This window comes from Hemiscyllium ocellatum, chromosome 6 (genome assembly GCF_020745735.1).
Source record: "Hemiscyllium ocellatum isolate sHemOce1 chromosome 6, sHemOce1.pat.X.cur, whole genome shotgun sequence".
Lineage (NCBI taxonomy): Eukaryota > Metazoa > Chordata > Chondrichthyes > Orectolobiformes > Hemiscylliidae > Hemiscyllium > Hemiscyllium ocellatum.
Window position 1 is genome coordinate 125,452,007 of NC_083406.1, and position 14,329 is coordinate 125,466,335.

General features: G+C 42.6%; 1 protein-coding gene across 3 annotated transcripts in view; it reads left to right on the plus strand.

Moving 5' to 3' along the window:
- LOC132816916 (F-box/WD repeat-containing protein 7-like) overlaps positions 1-14,329 on the plus strand; it is a 212,418-nt gene that overhangs the window by 159,830 nt on the left and 38,259 nt on the right. For all 3 annotated transcript variants that reach the window (XM_060826939.1, XM_060826941.1, XM_060826940.1), the window contains one exon: positions 12,221-12,357. In XM_060826939.1, coding sequence (XP_060682922.1) covers positions 12,221-12,357 — 137 coding nt within the window. The remainder of the gene's footprint in view (positions 1-12,220; positions 12,358-14,329) is intronic.

Here is a 14,329-nt window from a genome sequence, read left to right on the forward strand (position 1 = left end):
CGCACCTCTCAGCAAATGGAGGCCCGACTCCCAAGGTAAGTCCCTTTCAATGCAGGAAAACTCGCCCTTCCCGGCAGCCCTCACTTCACCACTCCTCCTCTTCTCGCCGCTCTGGCAAAATTTGCAGAATGTGTCTGCAATTACAATTCTGCAAATGCAAATTCACCCCATAGGCTTGTGTGTGTGTGCATGCATGAGAAGGAGAGTGTGTTTGTGTGTGACAGAATTTGAAGCCTGTGAGAGGAGTGTGTGTGTGTGTGTGTGTGTCTGTCTGAGAGAGTCTGTATACGAGCGGGATCATGAAATAGAACCAGTCTGACTCAAGATTGGGATACAGACAGACTCTAACCTCAACTTGAATACATTGTCTAAGCTGAAATGTCACCCTTTTTAAATAAAACCTTAAGTTATCTCAAGAATGTGACTTAAAGTTCTAGGATTTACATATTAATGAACTAGAACCAACAATCGGTTCTAAAAGATGAAAAATTTAGCAGCAATCTAGGCTTGTTCAGTATATCGTATCAGTTGCATGACACTGATCATTTGGTATGAATTCTGTGTTTTATGATCCTGCTTCACAGCTACCTGATGAAGGAGCAGCGGTCCGAAAATTTGTACTTCCAAATAAACCTGTTGGGCTAGAACCTAGTGTTATGTGATTTTTAACTTTATCCACCTCAGTCCAATACTGACATCTCAACATCATAGGGTCATGGTGGCATTGTAGTAGTATTATTGGCCAAGTAATCTGGAGAACCTGACTCTTTGTTTGTGGGCATGGATTCAAATCCCACGTAAGCCAGTGGAATTTCAATTCAAACTGAAAGTTGAAAGTCAATTGGAAATTAAAAGGTAGACTCTGTAATGATGCCATGATTGTCACAAAATGTCTGGTTCTCTAATTTCCTTTAGGGGAGGAAACTACAGTACTTCTGCAGTCTGGCCATGATGTGACTCCAGACCTTACCCTGGGCTATCAACTGCCCTCTGGGTGATTTGGAATGGGTGTTAAATGTTGGCCCAGCCAGTGATCTTCCACATCCTGTGAATGAGGCGTTTTTTTTTTAAAAAAGCCACTCCATTCTAGTGGCAATTACAGGTGTGAAATAGCTTCAGAGATCAGTGTCCTGTCACATTTTTTTTTTACATATGGAGAGTCCTTGACACTGATTCAGCTCCCTCTGAGCATGCTCTGAGTGAATAGACTCTCCGACCCTCCTATTCTTATCTACCAGCCAGGGCTCCCTGATTGAGGCTGTTCATTTGGTCCAATCAGGGAACTCATATTCTGAGGTATACCTGGCTCACCTAATGACTATCCATGCAGGGTGGACAACACATACACAACTTGACAGTGATGTCCAGATGCCCTGAACAAATTTTTGAGAGAGCTGTGATTGCCAGTGTCTCATCATTTTTTCAGGAGAATTGAGGCGTGAATAATAAAGACTAATAAAGGTAGAAGACAGAGGGTGGTGGAGGAGGGTTGTTTTTCAGACTGGAAGCCTGTAACCAGTGGAGTGTCACAAGGATCGGTGCTGGGTCCTCTACTTTTTGTCATTTACATAAATGATTTGGATGGGAGCATAAGAGGTACAGTTAGTAAGTTTGCAGATGATGCCAAAATTGGAGGTATAGTGGACAGCGAAGGGGGTGACCTCAGATTACAACAGGATCTGGACCAGATAGGCCAATGGGCTGACAAGTGGCAGATGGAGTTTAATTCGGATAAATGCAAGGTGCTGCATTTTGGGAAAGCAAATCTTAGCAGGACTTATACACTTAATGGTAAGGTCCTAGGGAGTGTTGCTGAACAAAGAGACCTTGGAGTGCAGGTTCATAGCTCCTTGAAAGTGGAGTCACGGGTAGATAGGATAGTGAAGAAGGCTGTTGGTATGCTTTCCTTTATTGGTCAGAGTATTGAGTACAGGAGTTGGGAGGTCATGTTGCAGTTGTACAGGACATTGGTTAGGCCACTCTTAGAATATTGAGTGCAATTCTGGTTTCCTTCCTATTGGGAAGATGTTGTGAAACTTGAAAGGGTTCAGAAAAGATTTACAAGGATGTTGCCAGGGTTGGAGGATTTGAGCTATAGAGAGAGGCTGAACAGGCAGTTTTCCCTGGAGCATCGGAGACTGAGGGGCGACCTTACAGAGGTTTACAAAATTATGAGGGACATGGATACGATAAATAGACAAAGTCTTTTCCCTCGGATCGAGGAGTGCAGAACTAGAGGGCATAGGTTTAGAATGAGAGGGGAAAAGATATAAAAAAGACCTAAGGGGCAACTTTTTCACGCAGTGGGTGGTACGTGTGTGGAATGAGCTGCCAGTGGAAGTGGTGGAGGCTGGTTCAATTGCAACATTTAAGAGGCATTTGGATGGGTATATGAATAGGAAGGGTTTGGAGGGATATGGGCCAGGTGCTGGCAGGTGGGACTAGATTGGGTTGGGATATCTGGTCGGCGTGGACGGGTTGGACTGAAGGGTCTGTTTCCATGCTGTACAGCTCTATGACTAGCCATGCCAGTAATGCATGAACCATTAGAAGAAAGCTGTACTATCTGATCCATTAGGATCATCTCTATTTGAGACCCTTTAGAAAACTATTTCCAAGGAAAGTTATGGCAGTGCTGCCTCAATGTTGCTGATGCTTTTGATGTGATAGTTTGGCACTATGGCTGCACACCACAATGTCCTTTCAATGTTTAAGATATTAATTTATTTTTCATATAAATTATAATTGCCCAAGGCTCAACAAAATAGAATCAGCAAGGATAGGAGCCATTGTGTAATAGCTCAAGTTATCCATCATGTTTGTCACAATGCAGCATATAGTAACTGAGCTCAGCTTTAATTTGCTAAGTGTTCATATCTGTGTGCACCCAGACCTACCAGTCGTTTCTTGCTATCTCTGACTAGGTGAAATTCCAACAGCATGTGGACAGCTAGAGGGTAAATTTCCAGAGATTTAGTTTCAAAGTAATGTTAGTGTAAAGACTTGTTAATTTCCTCAGCTAAGCTAATTGATCAAAAGGCTTTGCTTCATCTGCTGAAGTTGTCCTGTGTTTCATAGATTAGTGTCAACTTAAAAGCAACAGAGCTAAGTGCAAGCAAATAGAAATTGTGCACTGGCTGTACAATTAAATGGCTTGTTGCTTTAAGACATGTCTGTGTGAAGGATTGACTATTGGCTATTTTATACTACATTCCCCTTGAACCATGTACCTTCTTTATTACCTGCTAAGCTTTGCTCGTGTTTTATAATTTATGTATGAGGACTTCCAAATCCCTCTGTGCTAGAGCTTTGTGCATTCTATCTCTCCTGGACATCTCTGCAGGAGTTCCTCAGACTAGTGAACTAGGTCCACCTATCTTCAACTGCTGCATCATGGACCTTCCCTCCATTATAAGGTCAGAACTGAGGATGTGCAGCCATCAACGAAAAATGTTCAGCACCACTCACAATTCTTCAGATACTGAAATATTCCGTGTCCAAATGCAGCAATACCTGCACAATATCCAGGCTTGGGCTGACAAATGGCAAAGAACACGTATGCTGCACAGTTGCCGGTCAATGATCATCCGCAACCAGAGGGAATCTGGAAGTGCTGGAGGCTTTTAGAAAATATGAAAGTGGATATATCTGGACCTAATTTAGTATCATCCAGGCCATTGTGGAAAGTGAAGGAGGAAATTGCAGGCCTCCTTGCAGAAACATTTCTGCATCATCTATAACTGTGGATGAGGTACCGAATGGTTAATTGTTTGCCTTCGTTTAAGACATCACTGGTGTTGGTACATTGTTGGAGGGGATTCTGAAAAACACAATTTATATGCATTTGGAGAGGTAAGGACAATTCTGGATAGTGAGCATGGTTTTATGTCAGGGAAATTGTCTTTCAAGCTTGAATGAGTTTTTTGAGGAAGTCACCAAGAAGATTGAGGGCAGAATGGTAGACATTGTTTACTTGAATTTTAGTAAAGCCCTTAATAAGGTTCTGCATGATAGACTAATTAATAAAGATAGGTCATATGGGATTCAGGGTGAGCTTGCCAATTGGATCAACAAAAGTCGCAGTATGATGGTCAAGGATTTTGTTTTTTTTTGGACAAAGGCCTGTGACCAGCGATGTTCCACATGGATCAGTGCTGGGTCCATTTTTGTCTATCATTTGTACAAATGATTTAGATGAGAATATAGAAGACCTGTTTTGGTAAGTTTGCAGAATACCCCAAACTTGGTGGTTTAGTGAACAGGGAAGGTTATCTAAGATTACAAAGAGGTCTTGATCAATTTGTTCAATGGGCTGAAGAGTGGCAGATGCAGTTTAATTTAAATCAATGAAAGGTTATGCATTTTGGTAAAACAAACAAGGGCAGGTCTTATACAATTTATATAAGGACCTTGCATAATGTTGTAGAACAGAGACTTCGGGGTTCTGGTGCATAAGTCTTTGAAATTTGTGTCACACATGGAAGAGTGGTTAAAAAGGCATTTAGCATGCTTGCCTTCATTGATCAGACCACTGAGTATTGGAGTTGGGACATCGTGCTGGAAAAGCGCAGCAGGTCAGGCAGCATCCAAGGAGCAGGAGAATCGACGGTTCGGGCATGAGCCCTTCCTGAAGAAGGGCTCATGCCCGAAACGTCGATTCTCCTGCTCCTTGGATGCTGGCTGACCTGCTGTGCTTTTCCAGCAACACATTTTCAGCTCTGATCTCCAGCATCTGCAGTCCTCACTTTCTCCCAGTTGGAACATCATATTGAGTTTGTACAGTACATCGGTGAAGCCTTTTCTGAAGTACTCTCTGTTTCTGGTTACTGTTATTGGAAGGATATTATTAAGCTGGAGGGGGTTCAAAGGAGATTTACCAAGATGTTGCTGGAATGGAGGGTTTGAGTAAAAAGGAAAGGCTGCATTGTCAGGGAGTATTTTCACTCAAGCGTAGGAGGTTGATAGGTGACCTTAGAAGTTTATAAAATCATGAGGGGCATGGATAAGGTGAATGACAGGTGTCTTTTCGCTAGAGGGGGAGATTTCAAGACTAAGGTGCATATTTTAAGGTGTGAAGAGAAATATTTTTAAAAAGACATGAAGGGTAGTTTTTTTACACAGATTGGAATGAACTGCCAAAGGAACTGATGAATGTGGGCTACAGTGTTTAAAAGACATTTAGATAAGTACACTTAAAAATAAATGTTTGGAGATATATTGGCCAAGCGTAAGCAGGTAGGATTAGTTTGGTTTGGGATTATGATTGGCATTGACTGGTTGGACTGAAGGGTTAGTTTCCACGTTATGAGACTGACTCCGTAACCATTGCCTGTTTATATTCAATGACTACAGCTGAATCCTTCATTATTGCAAGGCTACACATCTTGCTGGTTATCATTCATCTGAATCGAAACTGGACTTGCTATGGAAATAATATAGCTGCAAGAGTCGATCATTGTGTCAGAGTTCTGTAGCAATCAACTTCCCTCATGTCTTCCGATGTCTATCCACTGTCTACCAGGCAGAAGCCAAGAGTGTCGTGGAAGACCCTCCACTTGCCTGGATACTTGCAGTTTTCAAGAACTTAGAATAAAGCAGCCCACATGATTTTCACCCATATCCACTACTTTCAACCTGCATGCCCTAGCTGCCACTGTCCATCAGTGGTGTCATGTGTGCCATCTACAAGATTCATTGCAGTTAACTCATCAAGGCTTCTCCAACAGCACCTTCAAAATCTGCAACCTTTTCCTCTGAAGGGTGAGGGTAGCAGAAGTACAGGGATCTCACCATCTGCATGCTCCTTCCACAAACCACGCAGAATCCTAATTTTGAAATATAATTTCCTTCAATTTCACTAGTGAAAAATCCTGGAATTCCTTTCCTAACAGCACCAACTGACTGCAGTTCCTGGAGAAGGTGCCTCACCACCATTGTCTCTAGGGTAGTTAGGGATGCGCAATAAATGTTGATCGAGCTGGTGATGGTGCATTTGTGAATGAATAAACAAAAATGTTGTGTTCCTCCAAGCCTGACTGACTTTGGAAAGACATTGGTCTACCTTCTCGGTGTAGAAGTAAACTTTTGGCTCAAGATTGTACAACAGTGTTCTCACTTTTTTTTTGTGTAGTTTATCACTTCCATTTGCAGTCGCCCTTACTGTCATTGTGTCCATGTGTTTATGTTGTCCTTTTTTCTTTTTGTCTCCATACCTGAAAAGTTGTTAAAATCCTATTCTCCATGGGAAACATTATCAATATTCATTCTTGTTTCAATTAATTTTGATCTCTGGCATGTCGTTAATTCCTTGCTTGGCCTCCTGATGACTATAGGAGGACAAGGAAGTGCTATACACTTGACAATTGCATTTCCTCACTGCTGCTGATACTGGCACTGATCGCAGCTAAAATTAAGTCTTCCCTGATGTGAGCACATCAGTTTTCATTGTGGTGTATGAACCCTGCTTTAATTATGTTATGTGGGAAAATTAACACCAAAGGAATGACATGAGGTGAGTGCTGACCCTCCTCCCCTTCCTGTTGCAGCACATTTCTGTCAGTCGGTGGGCAGCCAGATGTACATTGGTGATATTGTCGTCCTTCCTGTCCCATCATAAGCACACACGCTGTTCCAGGCCTTTGTTCTTTATGGAAAAATTAAAGCTGAATTCAAAGAGAGTTAATTAGAGGTTACAAGATGATGAAATTCTTTTAAGAAGTGATGTATGCAAATTATTTTTTGTAAATATTCAGGATTGCCTGTAAATGAGTGTGTTGGGAACCTTCCGATTAATTGAACATTTGAAATGAAACAGAGGTGGGTGATGAGTTGTGGTAGTGTTTTAGGAGGGGTGGGATTGTGGCGCACAGGGAGGTGGGGAGGGGTGGGATTGTGGCGCACAGGGAGATGGGGAGGGGTGGGATTGCGGTGCACAGGGAGGTGGGGAGGGGTGGGATTGGGGTGCACAGGGAGGTGGGGAGGGGTGGGATTGGGGTGCACATGGAGGTGGGGAGGGGTGGGATTGGGGTGCACAGGGAGGTGGGGAGGGGTGGAATTGCGGTGCACAGGGAGATGGGGAGGGGTGGGATTGGGGTGCATAGAAGGGTGAGGGGTGGGATTGGGGTGCACAGGGAGGTGGGGGGGGAGCGGAGTGAGGAATAAGTTGAGGACCAGGGAGGGGGTTGGATAGAAGCATGTGGAAATGGGACCATGGAGGGAGGAATTGTCAGGGGGATAAGTCAAACAAGGGAGGCCAGTCATTCTGTGATTACAGGTCCATGACAAGTCAGTCCTGTTGCTGACATGGCGCATCAGTGGTGAGCCAGCTGAATTCTTATGATGATCAGTGATCATTTCAGGGTCACCATTTTGGAGACTAACCTTTAAACCCATACTTGACTGAATTTAATATGCATAAACTACAATCAAGAGATTTTGTCCCAATAGACAATCCTGTATTGCGTAATGAGAAAGGAATAATTGGCACTCCAGCTGTGGAGGCCCCTTGGAGGTGAGCAGCCATAGTCTGATAGCATTGCTCACTGAGATGGAGAGTGAGGTCGTTGATTCTGAAAGGAGGGTCCTGAATCTAAACACAGGAAACTGCAATGCTATGAGGCCTGAGTTGGCTATGATCAACTGGTGCACGTTACTTTGGAAGGATAATGACAAACATTCGAAGAGCACGTGGGTGAACTGCAACCATTGTTAATTCCTGTTTGACATAGAAGTAAAATGGAAAAAGTGGCTAAACCAAAGCTGACATGGAATATAAGTGATGGTATTCAATCCAAGCAAGAGACATACACATTGACCAGAAAAAAGCAACAGACCTGAGAAGGACAAAGGAATTGATTAAATAGAGAAAATAAATACATGAGTAAGCTTGCAGGGGACGTATACACTGTTTGTAAATGTTTCCAAGCTTGTGAAGAGAAAATGCTTGATGAAAACAAATAATCCTTATGGATGATGAGATATTAAGGCTTTGACCAGAAAAAGATGGAGGTATGGCTCACCTTCGAGCAGCTTGAATCAAGGGAATCCCTGGAGGTATATGGGGAATATAGGAGTTTACTGAAGAAAGAAATCAAGAGGGTGAAAAGGTGACTTGGCAGGGAAGGTAAGGGTGAATCCAGAGAGGTTCTTTAATATAATTAAAGAAAGAATAACTAGAGAGACAATAGGACCTCAAGGACCAAAGTAGACATGTATGTGTAGAACTGCAAGAGATGGGTGAGGTCCTCAATGAACATTTCTCCTCTGTGTTTACTGTGGGGAAAGTAATGAAAACTTGGGAAGTTAGTGGTCATATCTTGGGCACAATCCATATTACAGTCAAGGATGTGTTGGGTGTATTAGAATGTATGAAGGTGGATAAATCTCCTGGTCCTGACCAGACATATCCAGGGACACTACAAGAGGCTAGAGAAGAAATTGCAGGGGCCTTGGCTGATATTTTTGCATCATCGTTAGCCACTGGTGAGGTCCCCAGGACACTAGGAGCTAGCGAATGTTGTGTGCTTATTCAAGAAGGGCTGCAAAGGAAAACCTCGGAACTATAGACCTATAGGCCTAACATCTGTGGCAGGTAAGTTATTTGAAGATTCTGAGAGATAAGCTATACATTCATTTAGAAAGACAGTGTTAGATTAGAAATAGACAGCATGGCCTTGTGAGTGAGAGGTCATGTCTGTCAGATTTATTCGAGTTCTTTGATGAAGTGACCAGGAAGGTTGATGAGGACAGGGCGGTAGATGTAGTCTATATGAATTTTAGTAAGGCTCTTGATAAGGTTCCACATGGTAGGCTGCTTTGGAAGGTTAGATCGCATGGAATCTAGGGAGAGCTGGAAAATTGAATACAATTTGGGGGCTTGATGCTCGGAAGTAGTGGAATGATGCTTGTCGGACTAGAGGCCTGTGACTAGTGGAGTGCCTCGAGTCAGTGCTGGGTCAGTTACTGCTTTTTATCTATTTTAATAATTTGGCTGAGAATGTAACAGGCATTACTAAGTTTGCAGATGACACTAAAATTTGAGATATTGTTTATAGGACAGTGAGGAAGGTTATCAGAAATTGCAGCAGGACCTTGATCAGCTGGGGAAGTGGGCTGAGAAATGGCAAAGGGACTTTAATATAGGTACATGTTAAGGTCTTGTATCTTAATAAGTCAAATTGAGGTAGGAGTTTCACAGTGAATGGTAGGGCCTTAGGGAGTGTAGTGGAACAGAGGGACCTTGGGGTTCAGGCGCATGGTTCTCTGAGAGTGGAGTCACAAGTAGATAAGACAGTGAAGGCGGTTTTTGGCACACTGGCCTACATCAGTCAAGACAATGAATATAGAAGTTGGGAAGTTATGTTGCAGTTGTACAGGATGTTGGTGAGGCCGCACTTGGAGTATTGTGTTCAGTTTTGGTCACCTTGTTATAGGAAGGATGTTGTTAAACTGGGAAGAGCGAAGAAGAAATTTACAAGGATGTTGCCAGGACTGAAGGGTCTGAGTTATAGGGAGAGACTGGGCAAGCAAGAACTTTAATTCTTTCGCATGTAGGAGACTGAGGGGGGAACATTTATACAAGCAGATAAGATCATGAGAGGCATGGATAGGTGAATGCACTCGGTCTTTTTCCCAGGGTTGGGGAATCAAGAACTAGAGGGTATCATTTAAAGGTTAGAGGGTAAAGAATGAAAGGGAACCTGAGGGGCAATGTTTTTATACAGCGGGTGGTACACATATGGAATGAGCTGTCAGCAGAAGTGGTTGAGGCGGGTACATTAACATTTAAAAAGCATTTGGACAAATACATAGGAAAGTGCAATGAAATGGGGTTAGCTTTGATGGACATTTTGGTCAGCATGGGCCAGTTTGGCCCAAAGGGCCCCCCTCCCTGCTGTAGGGCTCTGACTCTAGATACTTTGGTGCTGTGCTCAGAAAGGAGGGCACAGGTAATGTCCCAGAAATGTTGGGGGGCTCTGGGTTTAGTAGAGGGAAATTTGTCATAGAGTCTAAACCTTTCCTACCCATGCTTTTTGTCCAAATACCTTTTTAAATGTTGTTCATGTTTAGATATAGAAACAGAATTAGGCCAGTCTCCTCATCGAATCTGCTCCACCATTCAATCATGGCTGATGTACTTTTCAGCCTCATTCTCCTGCCTTCTCCCTGTAACACTTGATCCTCTTAAGAATCTATCTCTGTCTCAAGTCGTCTGCGGAAATGAATTGCACAGACTCAATACCCTCTGGCTGAAGAAATTCCTCTTTATCTCAGTTCTGAAATGTAATCCCTTCATTCTGAGTCTGTGCCCTCAGGTTCTAGTCTCCCGTTTTAGCGGAAACATCATCTCCATGTCGACTCTTATCCGAGCCCCTCCGTATTCCATAAGTTTCGACTAGGTCCTGCCCCCCTCCTTCTAAACTCGATAGAGTACAGAGCCAGAATCCTGAACAGCTCCTCCTATGACATGCCCTTCATACCCAGGATCATTCTTGTAAACCTCCTTTTCGATCCCTCCAATGCCAGTACCTCATTCCTTAGGTTGAGGGGCCGAAACTGCTCACAGTATTCCAAATGTGGTCTGACCAGAGCCTTATACAACCTCAGCAGTACTTCTCTGCTCTTGTATTCCAGCCCTCTTGAGATGAATGCTAACACTGCATTTGCTTTCCTCACTGCCAACTGTGAACCTGCATGTTAACCTGAAGAAAATTCTGAACTCGTACTCCCAAGTCACTTTGTGCTTCAGATTTTGGAGTCTTTTCCCATTTAGAAAATAGTTTATGCCTCTGTTCTTCCGACCAAAGTGCATAATCTCGCACGTTCCCTCATTGTATTGTATCTGTCACTTCTTTGCCCATTCTCCTAGCCTGTCTAAGTCCTTTTGCAGCCTTTCTGATTCAATACTACCTGCCTCTTCATCTACCTTTCGTGTCATCTGCAATAATGCTCTTAGTTTCTCCAGATCATTAATGCATATCATGAATACCTATGGCCCCAACACCGACCCCTGCGGAACTCCAGTGGTCACTAATTACCATCGCAAAAAGACCCCTTTATCCCCACACTCTACATTCTACCAGTCAGCTAATCCTCTATCCATGCGACTGCCTTGCCCCTATCAACATGGACTCTTACCTTTTCTTTAGCAGCCTCCTGTGCAGTGCCTTGTTGGAGGCCTTCTGGAAATTCCTATAAATCCTGTCCACTGGCTCTCCTTTGCCTAACTTGCTCATTACCTCCTCAAAGGATATGAACAGATTTGTCAGGCATGACCTCCTTCTGACGAAACTCTGTTGATTCATCCCTGTTTATTGTGCACTTTAAGTACATGATTGAATCGGTTAGGATTATAATTGGAGTTCAGAGGAATGAATATCTTAAGAAACCTATTAAATTGTAACAGGGCTAGACAAGTTAGATGCAGGAATAATATTGCTGATGACCAGAGTCCAGAACCAAGGTTCAGCCCAAACATATGGGTAAATCATTAGGATTGAGCTGAGTTTAAAGTATATTGACCCAGTGTGTGGTGAGTCTGTGGAATGTGCTTCCATAATCAGAACCAAAATGATATCTGATTTCAAAAAGAAGTTGGAGATATCACTTGGTGTAAAGGGATTATAGGATAGGAGGGAAAAGCTGGAGCAGGCTGTTGAGTTGAAAGATCAGCTGTGATCGTAACAAATGGCAGAGCAGGCTCAAGGGGTCAAATGGCCTACTCCTGTTCCGATTTGAGAAAATTACTTTAACTTCAGTTGCTGTAAGTGGTAACTTTTAATCGATAAGTCATCCAGTACCCCTTCCAAATCAGTGAAGGGGCGACCAACAAACAGCATTGTGACCAGTGTAAGAATCCTCTCAGGATCCACAGAACTGTCTTGCCATTTACTCTTTGTCCATCCAACCCACGTTGTTTTTCCTGCCGTTGTATTATTGTCTGTGTGTAAGGAGGAGTTGATAAGGGAATTAGAGTTTTATTCAGTCTGTGCCAATGTATTCATGGCTATTTACCTGTAGTTGAGTCTAATTACTTGTAAAGAATCATGATGAATCTGTTCTGTGCTTTTTGAGAACCTGGGCCTGAAATTTTTCTCAATATTTAACTTTTGTGACAGCTCTGGGAATAGCAGTGCTACCCCAGTAAAACCGATCAGAGTTTGAGAGGTAATCAAATGTATTTCAAGTGAATTTACCGTGGTTCTGTTTCTTTCTGGTCCAGTGATTGAGGAGCCCCTGTACCTTCGGCGGCGTCGGATGCTCAGTACTGGTTTCATGTACAGTCCCTGGAAATCTGCCTTCATGAGGCAGCATAAAATAGACACAAACTGGCGTTCTGGAGAGATAAAACCTCCAAAGGTAAGACCAAAGTTGCTGGTGTAGCCGCAAACCCTTGTAAATGCGGAGAAATTAACACAAACTTATCCTTAGCCTGTTAGGCTGGATTGTTTAATTAATGGTTCCAGTTTATAAACACTGAGGAAATGCTCAGATCTCTGTTGCTGGTCAAGTCATTGAAACACAACAAAAGGTGTGGGAGGTTGACTTGACATTTAGAGACAGCTTTGATGTTAAGCTTGCACTCGAGTGACAGGAATGTTGGAACATCATAAAGCAGGAGTTTGCTGCAAAGCTGCTTGAGCCTGCTCTGCCATTTATTTAAATAATGTTACATTTTTTGTTCATATATCTACTTTTGTCCCATTCCTTTTATCCCTGATTCTCTGGGTGCAAAAATAAATAGATAATTTTCTTGAGTGTACTTTGCTTTGGGGTTGGGAGTTTCGAAGATTAATAGTTCTGAGTGTAGAAATCAACTCTTGTCAGTCCCAAATGGCCAGGAGCTCAGTATGATACTGTGCCTTGTAGTTATTGACTCTACAAGCGCAGGAAACAGCGCAGATGCCAAAGAGGCATGCTGTTTCAGTGTGATTACCTGTCATTCTTCTAAACTGCAAAATCTTTGTGTACTTAGTCCCAGTCTTAGTGTTATGTTGATCTACTATGTAGAACAAGGTCCTTTAGCCCGCCAAGTCTTCACTAGTGAAAACAAAACAAGCATCTCATAATTCTCTTTCTATTTCCAACACTTGGTCCATAGCTTGTTTGTCTTGGCATTGCAAGTGCACATCTAAATTCTTCTTCAGTGTTGTGAGGGTTTCTGCTTCAACCATTTTTACAAAGTGAGTTCCAAATTTCCACCACCCCTTTGGGTGGTGTTGTGACGTGGGGTAAACTGTCCTGCTTAATTTAAAGCCAGTAACGCAGAAAAGATTTATCCTGTGCAGTAATCTAAAAATTTGAATGGCCAAGAACTATTTAAAGTAAAAATTAACAACTTTATTTCTTAAAGTATAACAAAGAATAATTAACTAACAATTATGTAAAAGTCCTTACTCTAACCTGTCTTTTACCTTCCCTTCTATAAACTGGGCTGATAAAACTACCAATTAAGATTTACAAAGCAGCACTACTTATCTCAAAACCAGGCAGCTTTTGGCTCTTCTGCTTGGATCTTCATGTGTCGTTGTCTTCTTAGGGATTCTGCTTCACAGCAGAAGCTGTGATGAAGGGCTTTTGCCCAAAGCATTGATTTTTCCTGCTCCTCGGATGCTGCTTGACCTGCTATACTTCTCTAGCACCACTCCAGTCTTGATTCTGCTTCACAGGTTACTGATCGAGAAAGGTACCTTTTAAGAGAGCTATTTTTCAGGCAGTCTTTTACCCTCTTGGGCTTGGCATTTCTCATCCCAACTATTCAATTTTCCCCCAGTCTTATACCCCAGAGCATGGGATTGTGTCATTGGCCTTGGTAAAAACAATGACTGCAGATGCTGGAAACCAGAGTCTAGATTAGAGTAGTGCTGGAAAAGCACAGCAGGTCAGGCAGCATCCGAGGAGCAGTAAAATCGACGTTTCGGACAAAAGCCCTTCATCAGGAATACAGGCAGAGAGCCTGAAGGGTGTCATTGGCTTTTAAGATTGTCAATATACTTGATTCAAACTTGATTGGAAGTTAGTATTTTTGGGGGGGGGGGATAATTTAAACTGGCCAAATTCAATTTTTTTTTATTTCCAGGCAACCAGATAATTGAGTTGTTTGACCAAGTGTTACGTTGTTGCCTTATTGAGAACACTTGGTGCTATGTCTGGTGGTTCTGCTGCTTTTAACTCTCTTAAAGTTCACCCACATCTTCATTATAGATGGGGAGAAAAGAATTTCCTCACATTGGTCTAAACCTACTACCACTTAGATTAAATCTATGCCCCTTGTTCATTATTCCTACATCAAATAAAAATGTTCCTTCCTGTCTGCCCTACCTATGCCTTT